The sequence below is a fragment of the Muntiacus reevesi genome, chromosome 3, assembly GCF_963930625.1.
Source record: "Muntiacus reevesi chromosome 3, mMunRee1.1, whole genome shotgun sequence".
NCBI classification, from domain to species: domain Eukaryota; kingdom Metazoa; phylum Chordata; class Mammalia; order Artiodactyla; family Cervidae; genus Muntiacus; species Muntiacus reevesi.
In genome coordinates, this window is record NC_089251.1 from 218,096,675 (window position 1) to 218,113,479 (window position 16,805).

Consider the following 16,805-nt stretch of genomic DNA (forward strand, 5'->3'; position numbering starts at 1 on the left):
ACATTTTGCTCATGGTTTTTAATACCTAAAAGGATATACAATAAAAGACCCAAGCTTGAGAATAAACATAAAGAGATAATGAAGGTAGAATAAAGATAGCCCACAACCTTAAAGGAATAATTTCCATTTACAGTTTCCTACACTAGTTTCCACATGATCTTCTAACACTGACTCTTTCATCCTTGATTGTTTTGTTAACCATCTAGATTGATGATTTAGGACTTTCTAAAATCCACCTATTGGGCAATAAAGTATATCCTAGAAATGAGGGTCAATAATAAACTTTTGACTAAAATGTTAATTCATTAAGTGTCAAACTCTGTTTTCAGACTAGAAACTCACAATGCTTTTGACAGTGAGGTACTACCTCAAAATCCATGTTTTCTGGATTACCTCCAGAGTTAGGAAATAACTTTTCTCCAGTCCTTGCTAAGTCACTTCAGTCATGTCCAACTCTGTGTGACCCCATAGATGGCAGCCCACCAGGCTTCTCCATCCCTGGGATTCTCCAGGCAAGAACAATGGAGTGGGTTGCCATTTCCTTCTCCAATGCATGAAAGTGAAACGTGAAAGTGAAGTTGCTCAGTCGTGTCCGACTCTTTGTGACCCCATGGACTGCAGCCCACCAGGCTCCTCCATCCATGGGATTTTTCAGGCAAGAGTACCTGAGTGGGGTGCCATTGCCTTCTCCGGTTCTTAGTGTATTTCATAGCCCAAAGCAAGGAGAAATGTGAATTTGGGGATTTAGTTCCTGGACAAACTAATTGGTTCAGCTCACACAGAAAAGAGGATAATCCACTTATTCTACAAGATTATTATAGGATATTGTTCACATTCTCAAAGATCTTAGTGAACAAGAAAGTGTTTACCTAAGTCTAAAGGGCAGGGTTTCATAGGGGACAGTGCCCTAAGCAGAACCCCTAGTGTTTGAAATAGAGAGCAGGAGCAGCGTTTTGTTTAGATGTCTGTCAGTGACTGGTGACTTACGGTCAGAATACAGGAGAGTGGGCAGAACTAAAATTAGCTCACAAATTCCCCATAGGGTGGAGTCTGAGCGGAAGTGCTTTGACTTTCTTACTCAGAAGTCTAGCCTATATTTGTAAGTTATTCTTGAGAGGTTTCGTTTTGCTGAAGAGACACGCTGGGAGCTGTGGACCCCACTGGAATTCTAACTGGTAAGTTCTGTGACATTGATATATTCTACACAAATTTACATTCAGTGATTTTTCTAAAGGGATATCTCTTTGCTAGAATTCTTGTCATAATGCTTTAGCAGTTTCTTCTGCTAGATTCTTCTCTCTTTTTTTCCCTCCAAATTATTTTCATAAAAATGGTGCAACACTCTAACCTGTGGGTTAAATGAAGAGATTAAAAAAAATATATATATAGTATAAAAGTATCAAAGTCAATAGTACCCTGTGATTCATCTACTATAAGATAGTTATAGTTGAGTAAGTTAATCTTGATGTGTATGGATACTCGCTCAGTCGTATCCGACTGTTTTACGACTCTCTGGACTGTAGCCTGCCAGGCTCCTCTGTCCAGGGAATCCTCTAGGCAAGAATACTGGAGTGGATTGCCATTTCTTGAGTTTAAATGGTAAGATTAGATGAAAATTCAAATCCTGAAGTAAGCTTTTAAGATCCTGTGTTTTCTGGGGATTCTAGTTGTCTCATGTTGCTATTAATTATACTCAATTTTATTTAGAGAAGTGAAAATGTCTATTTCTTGAATAAGGTTTCTTCCCCTTTCACTTTGTGAAATGTTTGCCTAAGAATGGAAAGTTGAAATATTTTTTTCTATATAGTTAAAAGAGTTTACTTATTTCTTTCCTGTTTTTTATTTTGAGAAGGGAGAGGTATTTTTTAGGTAGTAATATTGTACCAAACGCCTTGAATTTATTAATGTGAAACTCAGCATGTAATTCATATAAGCTTAGATATCAAGTGTGCAGCTGTGTCAGTGATGTCTCTTCATTCCTCAAACAATGATACATTTAAAGAACATTGTTCTCTGCACATAAACAATACTTTCTTTCTCAAGCTACACACTTTCTTTACAATTTGCTTTGCCAGGTTCTAAACTTCGAACTCATGTGAATAATTTGCTCATTTCAAGCATGAAATCTGAAACTGTGTAAAGATTAACCACTGGGTGAGGTTAAAGTCCCTCAGTCATGTCTGACTCTTTGTGACCCCATGGACTATACAGTTCATGGGATTCTCCAAGCCAGTATACTGGAGTGGGTAGCCTTTCCCCCTCCAGGGGATCTTCCCAACCCAGGGATCAACTGTCACTTATTTAACTAGTTAATTTACTTACTAGTTAATTTATTTAACTATTTAATCTGAGAACCTGTGGGTAACTAGGAGATCTTTTAATTCCGTGATTCCACAAAAATGTTTTTATAACTATAGAAGTTCCTTCTTTAAAATTTTAGCTGCCTAAATAAAATTGAAAACACAATTTACAAAATTTCCATTGAGGGTAAATGGCAATCTTCACCACAAGGTATTAATATTAAAAAAAATTATGAGACTTTTATCTTTTTATTAAGAAATTTACTTATTTGATCCTAACTATGATCTTCTTGAAGTAGAATTAAAGACAGTTTTATATAAATTGCAGCATGGAAATTTTAGGTGACTTGCCTAAGACCATCTGTGTATGTAATCACTTTTTAAATAAAATTAGCACTAAATATATAAAATATAAAATTTGGAAGTTTTAAATTTGGCTTGAATTGCTTTATTTCAATATCAGAGCATGTCAATTTACCTGCAAATGGTAAACCTAAACAAGGCATAACAATATGGTTTGTGAAGTACTAACTGACTTAGTGGCAAGGTGAGTGCAGAATTTAGCAGGAATCATTCATGACGAGCTAATAAATTGCTTTCTTATAGTGAGGGTACTGTGTATTGTATTTACTCCTGTTGGGGGCTGTTGGCAGGGTGACACCCATGGTGCTCTTCTGGAAAGAGTATTTCACCATCAAGTATCTTACTACCAGGGCAGGTGAGGTTTTGACACTCAGGCTGTGACAGGTACAGAAGCAGGCCTGGACTTCAACCTTGCCCTCACTAGGACTGAAAGGATTGATTAAAAAGAGTAGATGGATTTATAGCCTGTGGGGCTTTGCAGAGTGAGTACAGGGGTTAAAAAAAAGAAAGAAAGAAAGGGAATGAACCAAAGAAACACTGCAAAAAGAATAAAAAAAAATTAGATGGAAGAAATGAAAGGTTCAAGTCTTGTGTCAGGAATTCTCTGCATATTCCACCCACATGCCCTGTCAATGACAAGTACAGCTTGACTCAGCTCCTCAGGCAAAGTGCAGTCCCAAATTGTGAGCTCTGTTATCTTTCTCTTTCATTTTTGTTTCTACTCTATTGATTCCAGAGATTGGTCTCAAAAGAGGGGAAAATGACTCTAGTTCCTCAGAACTGGTACAGGGATTAAACAAGAAACAAATATAAAGAGGCCCATGAGTTAATATGAATATCTTTTTTGTTAAACAAAAAAAGTCAAATTTTACAGGGGATATGACAAGAGAAAATGAATATATGTTTGTTTAGGTAACCTATTAGAGTTTAGAGTCAGCCCTGATGAACTCACAAAGTGCTGACTCTCCAAAGGAAATCATGAATATAAGGCAAGCTCTCTTGATTCGGAGTCCCACTGAAAAAAATCTTTTTAAAATCACTTCCCCTGCGGTTGAAATGAGAAGGGTATTCCTAAAGTAACAGTCATTAATCCTGTCAAATAATTCACCAAACTATTTTGTGCGTCTTATTCAATTGCCAGTTTAAGGGAATACTCCATCTTAAAGGCACTGCTCAGGAATGGGATGGCTGCAAAGATAAATTACATGAGATTCAGTCCCCCGACTAAAATATAGTTCAGTACCATGGACCAGCAATTCAATCAAGCTATCGTTAAGTAGCGAGCTTATAGTAAAGACACACTCGGTAGACAGAAAAATAGCTCATGGGATTCTTGGAACAGCCAAGAAGGCAACTCCCCAGGCCTTGCAAATAGTATGTTGCACAGGAAGATTCAATGACTTCCTGATTGGCTTGTCTTGCCACCTTTTCAGGAGCCATAGCTATTTTATCTCTTGCCATCCATGTAACTAAGTGATTCTTACTTGCCTTTGAAGTCACTTCATGTTTTAACAATCAGTGGTTCAGTTTGACTCTGAAAAAAATGAGTCACTCATTACAAAACTCCTTCCAAACCTTACCATTTTATTGCTTCTCTCTCTTAAATTTGTGCTTGTTTCTTACTGAATGAATAGCTGTATCCCACAGCTCAGATTCCTGAAAGAATTGGATTATATGCTCAGCTAAACACCATCAGGACTGCTGGGCTAGAGCTTTTATGAGCAAGTCACTCACAGACCATTGATAAAATAGTACATTGTCTTTACTGCACCAAATGTCCAGCAAAGGTCTGATCTACTGTGACTAGGCAATTGATAACGTCAAGCATTAGTGCTATTTAAAAGGCAGGTTCCTTCATCAGAAAAGTATAGCTAGAAATGCAGATAAAATCAAGTTGTAGGCATGGCATGCATGCTTTCCCCATATATACATATGTATCTAAATAACTACAGTAACTAGCAGAATATATTATTATAAGAGGTGTGCTCACAAGTGTTACAGGTATTCAGAGGGGGAAAAAACTACTTTTAGCTCAGATAACATGATGGAACTCATGAAAAACAATGACGTCTGAGCTAGGGCTAGAAGAGTGACCAGGATTTGAATATGTAAAAGGAAAAGTAGAATATTTTAGGCAAAGGGGATGATAAAAATCATAGAGATAGAAAGTTTCATGAAGATACAAATAATTTAATATGGTATCCATCCATCCATCCTACCATCATGTGCTCAGTCATGTCTTACTCTTTGCAATGTTATGGGCTGTAACCCTCTAGGCTCCTCTGTCCAAGGGATTTTTCCAGGCAAGAATACTGAGTGGATTGGGATCTTCCTGATCCATGGATTGAACCCTCAACTTCTGCATCTTCTGCATTGCAGGTGGATTCTTTACACTTTGAACCATTGAGGAAGCCCTAAAGTGTGTGTATGCATCTGCTCAGTTGTGTCCAACTCCTTGCAACCCCATGGACTTTAACCCACCAGGCTCCTCTGTTCTTGGAATTTTCCAGGCTAGAATACTGGAATGGGTTGCTATGCACTCCTGCAGGTGATCTTCCTGACTCAGGGATCGAACCTGTGTCTCTTGCTTGCATCTCCTGCATTAGCAGGCGGAGTTTTTACCACTGTGCCACCTGGGGAGCCCCAATTTAGTATGGTCAGGTATTAAAAGAACAAAAACCTTTAATAAAAAAATCAATTAACATTCTTATAAAAGCATGGATCAGAACAGTTGAAAACTACTACAAACAACAAAGCTAAAAAATGCACACATTTAAAGCTCAGTATTCTCACCTTTGAATATAAAGGATGGCTCATCAGGGGAGACCACTGGCAACTGAGAAAGGAAGAGTTCAAATAAATAAGCAGGAGAACTTAAATACAGAGCACAAGAGATATGTCTACTTAGCTGGCATTGTAAAACATTCAGATATGCAACTCTTAATTGCCTAACACTGTGTGTTGGTTGGGGTGGCAGGAGAGAGAGTGAGGAGTAGGAGAAAGATGATTGAACTGCAATCTCTGTTAGTTTCCATTGGACCATAAGAGTTCTAAACTTTATGTACTGTCTATGAGTTAAAAAGTACCAAACTTATATTTCATGATTCAATTTTCTCAAGAGCTACAGACTCAAACATCCAATATTTGACATTACTACCTGGGATTCTTAATAATCATCTCAACATGATTAGGACATCTTAACATGGCCTAAACATAACTCTGATTTTCCTCCTGAATTTGTTTCTTTCCTAGGTATTTCTTATTTCATCACTTTGAATATATTCACTCAGATCCCAAAGCTAAAGGTCACTCCCTTGCTTGTCCTCACCAGAGATAATTCCTTTACTTTTCTCTCCTAAATACACCATAAATCCACACAGTTCTTTTCCCCTCACCACATTTAGTTTGCTATCATTTTCCCCCTGAACTACTAAAATAATCTCTTTTTCACTCTTATCAAAAGCAGAAAAATGATTTTTACTTAAAGTTATATCACTCTACTATTCAAGACGCTCCAGTGGGTTCCCACTAAACATAGAAAAACAGCCAAACTCCTTCCTGGCCTTCAGAGTCATCATGATAAACTATCACCTCCTCCTCTCTTATAGTCTTCCCTTCTCTCTACTTCGATGAGTTGAACAACCCAAACCTGTCTACACTTCAGGACCTTTGCACATTTCATCACCTTCCTCCAGGTCTAGGTCTTCTTCACATGACTGACAGGATTCAGAAATTCTCCTGTGATCTTGCCTAGGAGAGATGCACTTGACCCACCCCCTAGGTAGCAATTCATGCCCCAGTGACTCTATCCCATTCTCTGCTATCTCTACTCATAGCTTTGGAAATATCTAAAGTTATATTAATTTATTTATTTTCCCTTCTTGTACTAAAAATTGAACTCAACAAAAGTCACCATTTATATACTTTGTTAGATGCTGCTGTTCTATAGCACTTGGAGCTATAGTACAGGTGCTCAATAAGTATCTGTTGAAAGAGTAAAAAAATGGAATACTGGATACATGGGGTCAACAATAGTATAAGTATTAAATAAAATTAGCTTGAGAAAATCTCTTGACACTCACCAGCCTCTAACCGCAGAGAGTGTTCTAGCAGGTTCCTAGATGTGTGTGTTAAATTAGATGCCAACCCCTCAGGCTGGAGTTTAAATATAAGCAGATGAGCCTCCTTGGCTAAGTCGAAGCACAATTGCCTGCCTTTGAGCCAGACCCTGGGACAGGTAAGACTGAGCACCCAAGCTCATTAAAGTCCATTTCTCAGGCTCCTACTCTTTTGTGTCTTGGGACTTCAGCCCTATTGGTTTTCACACTTCTATGTTTTGGGGGCCTATCTCCTAAATACATGTCTTAAAATTTGAAGTATCTGATGTGGGAGCAAAACCCTTTGTGCCTCAGGGAGAAGCTCCAGGCTTTGCTTCCCTTCAGAAGGTGGGTCAGCACACAGGCAAGAGGGGGTGTTAAGGTCAGACTGTATCCTAGCCTCTTCTACTCACTTCAGTGTGGTTTTCTCTTTGTTTTTCCAATGTGTAGTTGATATTCAGCCAGACTTTACATTTTTTGTTCAGAGGACATTGCTGCATATGTGGCTCTAGACTCTGTGTCTACAGGGGTGAGTGAGTTCAGCATATACCTTCACTGCCATCTTGAATTGGAAGGCTGTACAATTCTTGCTCAGTTAAAAAAAAAAAAAAACTGAAAATTTGAGAAATATAAATATTTTTTAAAAAAGAAATAGAAATCTCCATTGCCATTTATCCCTTTCGGAAATGTAAGTTTTCTTTCCAAAAATGTAGGAAGTGTTAGATGATGATTAAATGAAGCAGGATGTGGTTTCAAGTAACACCAGAGGTCCCTGCTTTCTTCAAGGATGGTCTATCTGATTGCGAAAGAGGAGAAGTGTTTTACTATCAGCAGTTAGTAGATTTCTTTGCTTCATATGAGGAAAAAAACCCACTAATATTATTTAAAGTATTTAAATATTCTTCACTGATATTGTTTTTTTTATTCACAGTAAATAATTTGCTAGGGTTCTATTGTATATATGTCTCTATTTTTAAAACTATGATCCAAGAATTATTGAGGATGGGAGAGTTGAGGAGAGCTAGAGAAAAGGAAGATGAGTTTAGCGGAGCACTGCTTTTCTACACTTTTCACAAAAGCCTCTTTACTCTCACCTCCTCGTAAGTAAGACATCTAAAGAAAAGATACCGACATTATATATGTTTGAAAATCATTAATTGGGACCATTTCTCGGAAAACAAAAATGGAAAGAGCTAACATTTATTGAAAGCTGACCTTGTCTTGAGCATCATTACCTAATTCAGCTGTTCCAAATCCCTAAGTTACTATTATTTTCATTACATAAGAAAAACTCAGGCATCGGTTTGAATTCCAGTTGTTAATTATATCACTTGTGAGGCTAGGAAGACTAGAAACTTAGTTAAAACAAAAGGTGTTTTACCTAAAAGGCTAATTTTCTACTGAAGAAAAATGATGGTTGCTTGACTATTTTTAAATTTTTTCAAATGCATTTTTAGAGGAGAACTTGTAATGGAGCCTTCACCTCTTGAGTTACCAACTGATACACTGCGACGCATCGCATCTGAACTTAGATGTCACCCAACAGATGAGAGAGTTGCTCTTCGCCTCGATGAAGAAGACAAGCTGAGGCACTTCAGGGAGTGTTTTTATATTCCCAAAATGCAGGATCTGCCTCCAAGTAAGAACACTGGGAAGGGTTTTACTTTCCTTAATCAATTTATTATTATATTTTCTACTGAATGTGTTTATCACAAATCTTTGAAAATCATTGTTCTGTTAAAGAATAGAGTCATTGCAATCATGTCTGCAAACAGCAGGTTCCTGGTGGCATTAAATCAATCTGTCAGTCTAACTTAGTCACAGATCCTGTATGTTTCCTCTCTACTGCTGAAAAGAAAAATACTTACAGTGTTCTTTTATTGTCATCTAGTTCTCGGAACAATAGAATGCCTGATTGAAAATTATAGCAGATGCATTTACTTGTTCTCTTACTCACTTAGAGCTCAAAACAATTCCTTTTCAATACAGTATTAGAATATCTCTTATTTTCTGGTACCTAGTTCATGACAGCACATTAGTCTAAGAGGGGATATTATTCTGGAACTTGGATATATTAGGAGGGATATTACATAGATATCAAACTCTGTGTGCTGTGCCATGTGGAAGACTTAATAAATAAATAAAATCAATGCCTAAGAAATGCATATTGCTTTAAAAAAAAAAACTTAATACTGAATCTGTTCTTGTTTTGGAAGATGTTCTGTTTAAAAAAGAAACTGACTCTTATTTTGGAGGATATTCTGTTTTAAAAAAAAATAGGTAACAGGTTAAAAAGATGAAACAATATTTTGTATTTGGCTTTGCTTCATTTTATGTCAATGAAAAAGGCTACCAGTTTGAATGGAACTGATCTACCAAAATGGATTTCACATACTTTGTAATTCAGTCTCATTTCCTTTTTTCTTCAAATTAAGTGTGGCAGGTAAAATTCTGGATACTCGCAACCAAAGAGCATTACCTAATATGATTTTAAAATGAGATTAGGTCACATAACTTTCCTATTTGGCTTATATTTCATTATGCAACATGGGATGGCACCTTGTAGAATTATGGAAGGATACAATAAGAGGAGGGCTTTCCAGCTGGTTCAGTGGTAAAGAATCTGCCTGCCCTGCAGGAGACACCAGTGATGTGGCTCCATCACTGGGTCGGGAAGACCCCCTGGAGAAAGAAATGGCAACCCACTCCATTACTCTTGCCTGAAAAATCCCATGGACAGAGGAGTCCTGGTGAGCTACAGTCCATGGAGTTACAAGAGTTGGACAAGACTGAGCACACATACACACACACACACACACACACACACATACACACACACACACACACACACAATAAGAGGAAGGCTTATATCCAGTTTAAAGTTGCTTACAATCAACTGAGGAAGACATTGATGAGACCAGATAAAAAGGGGTTGTAAGTGAAGTGATCTGAGATCACAGGAAAAAAAAAAAATCTTTTATGTCTTTCTGGAATCTAGAATGCAAGCGCATTTAGTTTTGAAACTTAAGGGATAAAAAGGAAGATTAATGTGTAAAAATGATTAAGTCTAGGAATATTCTATAATGATGGAAAGGCGAGGGCATGGTAGCATACAGAACATAGTGTGGAAGTCTTTGAATATTCCGAGGACCCACTTAAGACACGTTAGATGGGGTGACCCTGTTGTACCAATGCATTATCCAGCCTCTGGACTACCTGGGCCTTTAATGAGCCCCTAGATGAGGGATGCTTCCCTGTTGGCTCAGAGGGAAAGTGTCTGCCTGCGATGCAGGAGACCCGGGTTCCACCCCTGGGTCAGGAAGATCCCCTGGAGAAGGAAATGGCAACTCACTCCAGTATTCTTGCCTAGAGAATCCCATGGATGGAGGAGCCTGGTAGGCTACAGTCCACAGGGTCCCAAAGAGTCGGACATAACTGAACAACTTCACTTTTACTTTATTTCACTTAGATGAGGGATGACAGCAGAACCCCGGAGTACCACAGAGTTTATGATTGCCCTCCACACACAACAGAACTATAAATTGGGAATCAAGGCTCTAGAACTTTATGCTATTTATTGCAAGTTCTAATTTTCTTGTGATTAAAAAAATATTTTGTTCCTTTCCATTAATGATAAGAAAAACAGACACCACAAAGTCAGCAAGCAACAAAGCCTTTCCAGTGAGGGTAGATAATGGTATCAGAGACAAGGAAGAATGAGAAAAGAAAATGGCAAGTGGTACATGGTAGTTGTAGCCTGGGCCTAGATTTCTTGGGAAATAATGCTAAATAATGGCTACATCTAGACACAATGTCTATTTCCTAACATTGGAGGTAATACAATAGGAGTTTTGATTTCTTTGTCTGTCTTTCTTTTCTTAAGATGTCTTTCTTCAATGTAACACCATTAGGGATTTGGGTTTTCAGGGACAAAAGTCTTTTGAAATGAATGCATAGACAGAAAGTTAAAATGCCATTTTGAATTCATCATTTTTTTTCTGTTACTGAACTTAAGCCTCATTAACGAACATAACTCGCATCCTCATGTTGAGTCACTTACTTTCAACAAATATTTATTAGTTACCTTGGCACGGTCCCCTCATGCCTTGAAACATATTCACAGTGTTTATCCTGGGAGGCACTGTGGTCTGATTTTAATATAGATCAACATAGGGCTCTTTTAATAAGCTTTGAGATATTTTAATCAGAACCCAGATAAATATAGCAATGCACATGTAACCACTTCATTATACTTAAAAGCTGACTCAAGTATCCTGATTATGGGTATCACATTTTTATAAAAAGAAAAATAACTTAAAAACTACAAACTTGGTTAAATTATTGTTGATTCTTTATATATATGAAAGAAGATGAATTGATCTGGTAAAAATTCAATCAATTTAAACAATTAATTTGTTATAAAGTATAGTTTTGAATGATACAAACTTTTACTTCAGTAACCCCAAGAGTTTTTTCTAAATTAGTTACTGTCAAAGTGTGATCTTCTGACCATCATGTGAAGATCACCAGGGAACTAACCAGCACTTGCCAGTTCTTGGTTACCACCCCATAATTAGTAAATCAGAGACTCAAAGGAATTCAGTCATCTGCACTAGCTCACTTTGGGTTGGGTCACAGAGAGTTAGATTAATTAACTTCTGCTCTCATTTTTCTCACTCTAGGAGTTCCTTACTCTGAAGTTCCATCCTTTCAACAAATATTAAGTACTTACTCTGTTTGAGACACTATTCTCAAAACAGTTTATCAGGGGACTAACGAGCAACATCATCACATTCCTGAATGTTTTATTCTAGTGTGAGGAGACCTAATAAAATTACAAACAATGTAAGGTGTACTCTGTCAGGCAGTGCTCTAAGAGTTAGAAGGGCTGGGAGGTTGGGAGGAGTTTCATTTTACTCAGGGGGCTCAGGGAAGGAAACACTGATGAGTTGGTATTTGAACAGAGGTTAAGAATTAAGTGAGGAAGTGAAACTCAAGAATATGGAGATGAAGATAAGCCTGATGTCTCCTTCAATTTGGCACTGCCAACCATCTTTAGTAAGTTAAATTTAAGCTATCTAAATAAGATCTACTCTTATTCTGACTTTGTCATATTTAGCACTGGTTACATAAAACTGACATAGAAAACTGTCATGCTTGAGTTTGTATCCAGGGCTTTCACATAACATAATGCAGGGTCTTCAGTTCAGCTATTGGTAGCCTCAGAACAGTGATGAGTAGGAGGTAACAGTAAACAAGATGAGGGAAAGTATGCTTTTCAACATAAACTGGAATGTTTTATTTAAGGACAGTTAACACTGTATTAAACAATGGCTTTATCCAGTTATAAAAGACATATAGCTAGACTATGTGATTTTTTTTTCATTTATTTTTATTAGTTGGAGGCTAATTACTTCACAATATTTCAGTGGGTTTTGCCATACATTGACATGAATCAGCCATGGATTTACATGTGTTCCCCATCCCGATTCCCTCTCCCGCCTCCCTCCCCATCCCATCCCTCTGGGTCATCTCAGTGCACCAGCCCTGAGCACTTGTCTCATGCATCCAGCCTGGACTGGCGATCTGTTTCACCCTTGAGAGTATACTTGTTTCAATGCTATTCTCTCAGAACATCCCACCCTCGCCTTCTCCCACAGAGTCCAAAAGTCTGTTCTGTACATCTGTGTCTCTTTTTCTGTCTTGCATATAGGGTTAACATCTTTCTAAATTCCATATACATGTGTTAGTATACTGTATTAGCGTTTTTCTTTCTGGCTTACTTCACTCTGTATAATGGGCTCCAGTTTCATCCATCTCATTAGAACTGATTCAAATGAATTCTTTTTAATGGCTGAGTAATATTCCATGGTGTATATGTACCACAACTTCCTTATCCATTCGTCTGCTGATGGGCATCTAGGTTGCTTCCATGTCCTGGCTATTATAAACAGTGCTGCGATGAATATTGGGGTACACAGTTCTCTTTCAGATCTGGTTACCTCAGTGTGTATGCCCAGGAGTGGGATTGCTGGGTCATATGGCAGTTCTATTTCCAGTTTTTTAAGGAATCTCCACACTGTTCTCCATAGTGGCTGTACTAGTTTGCATTCCCACCAACAGTCTAAGAGGGTTCCCTTTTCTCCACGCCCTCTCCCCATTTATTGCTTGTAGACTTTTGGATAGCAGCCATTCTGATTGGCGTGTAATGGTACCTCATTGAGGATTGGATTTGCATTTCTCTGATAATGAGTGATGTTGAGCATCTTTTCATGTGCTTCTTAGCCATCTGTATGTCTTCTTTGGAGAAACATCTGTTTAGGTCTTTGGCCTATTTTTTGATTGGGTCATTTATATTTCTGGAATTGAGCTGCAGGAGTTGCTTGTATATTTTTGAGATGAATCCTTTTTCTGTTGCTTGGTTTGCTATTATTTTCTCCCATTCTGAAGGCTGTCTTTCACCTTGCTTATAGTTTCCTTTGTTGTGCAAAAGCTTTTAAGTTTCATTAGGTCTGATTTGTTTATTTTTGCTTTTACTTCCAATATTCTGGGAGGTGGGTCATAAAGGATCCTACTGTGATTTATGTCAGAGAGTGTTTTGCCTATGTTGTCCTCTAGGAGTTTTATAGTTTCTGGTCTTACATTTAGATCTTTAATCTATTTTGAGTTTATTTTTGTGTATGGTGTTAGAAAGTGTTCTAGTTTCATTCTTTTACAAGTGGTTGACCAGTTTTCCTAGCACCACTTATTAAAGAGGTTGTCTTTTTTCCATTGTATATCCTTGCCTCCTTTGTTGAAAATAAGGCAGCCATAGGTACGTGGATTTATCTCTGGGCTTTCTATTCTGTTCCATTGATCTAAATTTCTGTCTTTGTGCCAGTACCATATTGTCTTGATGACTGTGGCTTTGTAGTAGAGCCTGAAGTCAGGCAGGTTGATTCCTCCAGTTCCATTCTTCTTTCTCAAGATTGCTTTGGCTAGGAAATAGTCACACAGGTCCAAGAAACCCAGAGAGTCCCAAACAGGATAAACCCAAGGCAAAACACCCCAAGACACATATTAATCAAATTAACAAAGATCAAACATAAAGAACAAATATTAAAAGCAGCAAGGGAGAAACAACAAATAACACACAAAGGGATTCCCACCAGGATAACAGCTGATCTATCAATAGAAACTCTTCAGGCCAGAAAGGAATGTCACGACATACTTAAAGTAATGAAAGAGAATAACCTATAACCCGGATTACTGTACCCAGCAGGGATCTCATTCAGATATGAAGGAGAATTCAAAAGCTTTCCAGACAAGCAAAAGTTGAGAGAATTCAGCACCACCAAACCAGCTCTTCAACAAATGCTAAAGGATCTTCTCTAGACAGGAAACACAGAAAGGTTGTATGAACACGAACCTAAAACAACAAAGCAAATGGCAATGGGACCATTTTTATCAATAATTACCTTAAATGTAAATGGGTTGAATGCCCCAACCAAAAGACAAAGACTGACTGAATGGATACAAAAGCAAGAACCTCTATATATGCTGTCTAGGACTATGTGATTTTAATAAGGACTTACCTGTAGCTCAAATGGTAAAGAATTTGCCTGTGAGGCAGAATTCCATGACAAGGAAGCCTGGCGGGCTACAGTTCATGGGGTCGTAAAGAGTTGGACATGACTGAGCAACTAACACACACACGTGTGATTTTAATAGTGACTTAAATATCTAATATCCATAAGAAAAGCAATGGAGTATCTCTTAATTAAAAGCTAAATTTTGTAGATATGTTGAACTTCTAGAGGCAGTTGTATTCTGCATTTTAGGGAGGAACATAAGACTTATTTGTATCCTCTTTTCTTTTGTATTAGGCTATCTGCTCCCTAAATAGAGACTGATTTCTCTATGTATGAGTGGGTGTCATCTAGGAAGACTCCAGTGGGAAGGCAGACAATAACTTATCCTTCAGAGTGAAGAACATTTTGCAAGCTATATTTCAAATAATAGGAGCAGATAGGGTCAAAGAAAAAAAGTGTGTGTGTGTGCTCTCCCTTGAAGAAAGCTCCCAGAAGTAGGCTTATTACGTACTTACCTACCTGCCATGACCCCACCTATCTGCAGGGAAGACTGAGTGTAAAATATGATTTTAATGCTTGTGTTACCAAACCAGGTTCAACTGCAGCATGACAAACACTGCGATACCGAGATTTGTAGCAAGAAAAGGGTTCTTCATGAGAGAGTGAAGCAAGGAGAAAGCTGAAAGTGAAAGTTAAGTCGCTCAGTTATGTCCAACTCTTTGCAACCCCGTGGACTGTACCCCACCAGGCTCCTCCATCCATGGGACTCTCCAGACAAGAATACTGGAGTGGGTTGCCATTTCCTTCTCAGGTGTCCTGCATTGCAGGCAGATGTTTTAACCTCTAAGCCAACCCTCTTCCCTGAAGGTGAAGGGTTTTGGATACTATGAGGACTTACCTGTAGCTCAAACGGACTTTAATAAGGACTTATCTGTAGCTCAAAAGGTAAAGAATAGTCTGAGGCATGGGGGAGGGGTGAAGAAAGGTAATTGGAGATAAGAAAAAGTGAGGTAATGATCCTGCAGAGGCACAACTGAGCTACATTCTTGTTCATGGGACACATGTTCAGAAAATGGTGAGCTTAGCATGACCTGAGAGGGGGACTTTTTGGCCCTCTGACATCAAAAGTTCACCTATCAGATGCTGGCACATGCCAAGTGATCTCAACCAGTTTTAACTGATTTGAGCTCAAACTGGCCTGAGTTGACTCCAAGTTCCTGAATGAAAACTTGGGAAACCATGTTATTGTTTCAGCTACATGCTACTTAGAGGATATGCAAGTGTGTGTAAAAACAACAATGAAAGCCAGCTTAACTGGTAAAGGCAGATTATAGCTTATTATTATTAAGCAAGTTATCATTTAATGGATCTAACTAACGACGACTCTGTTTCACTTGGAAGCCACAAGTTACTGTTTTGCTTTGTTCCTGATAAGAGGATTATGTCCAGGCCTTTTGGAATGTGACTATATGACAGATTGGCACATACATTATTAATAAAATGAAATACATAAAGATCATCAATTCAATTCAGTCGCTCAGTCATGTCTGACCCTTTGAGACCCCATGGACTGCAGCACGCCAGGCCTCCCTGTCCATCGCCAACTCCCAGAGTTTACTCAAACTCATGTGCATTGAGTTGGTGATGCCATCCAACCATCTCATCCTCTGTCGTCCACTTTTCCTCCCACCTTCAATCTTTCCCAGCATCAGGGTCTTTTCAAATGAGTCAGTTCTTCGAATCACGTGGCCAAAGGTTTGGAGTTTCAACTTCAGCATCAGTCCTTCCAATGAATATTCAGGGCTGATTTCCTTTAGGATGGACTGGTTGGATCTCCTTGCAGTTCAGGGATTCTCAAGAGTCTTCTCCAACATCACAGTTCAAAAGCATCAATTCTTCAGTGCTCAGCTTTCTTTATATAAAGATCATAATTCTTAAAAATTAACCTTTCATGAATAGATTATAATAACTGGTATAAGAGTATTACACCCACATATTTATGATGTTTAAATGACCATCTCTTCCAAAGACATAATATCCAATACTGGTATCTACCAACATATTTACAATTAGGATACTGTTTGGTCAACTCTAATAATATTAGTTGGATGTTTTAAACACAATGAGTGCTCTTTTTGTGGATAGCATTACAGTAGAAAATTTATATATGTAAAAGACATAAAATTCTATTCAAAGACTCTAAAATAGTTAAAACTAAAAATTTAAAATAGCTTCATTAGAATGCCAATAATTAATATATTAAGGGGGCATATTTCCTTTCAGGTAGCTGAACCTGGTGAAATGTAGCAGAATTTAAATCACTTCAAAAGCACCTGACCTGGGAGGGCTACTTGTTGGCTTATTTTAACTACAGTAGTAACAGTCTTGAAATATACTGAAAAAGGTGGGAGGCAGTGATAGTGAATAGGATCAAAAGACATCAGCTGAAGTGAGCATTCACTACTTGAGGCAAC

The 16,805-nt window shown here is 38.0% G+C and overlaps 1 protein-coding gene across 1 annotated transcript in view; it reads left to right on the forward strand.

The window, feature by feature from the left end:
- The first annotated feature begins 974 nt into the window (after positions 1-974).
- The window catches only part of KYNU (kynureninase), a 125,822-nt gene continuing 109,991 nt past the window's right edge, over positions 975-16,805 (forward strand). Inside the window, exons 1-2 of the mRNA XM_065931472.1 lie at positions 975-1,175; positions 8,218-8,399. Coding sequence (XP_065787544.1) covers positions 8,231-8,399 — 169 coding nt within the window. The 5' untranslated portion in view covers positions 975-1,175; positions 8,218-8,230. The remainder of the gene's footprint in view (positions 1,176-8,217; positions 8,400-16,805) is intronic.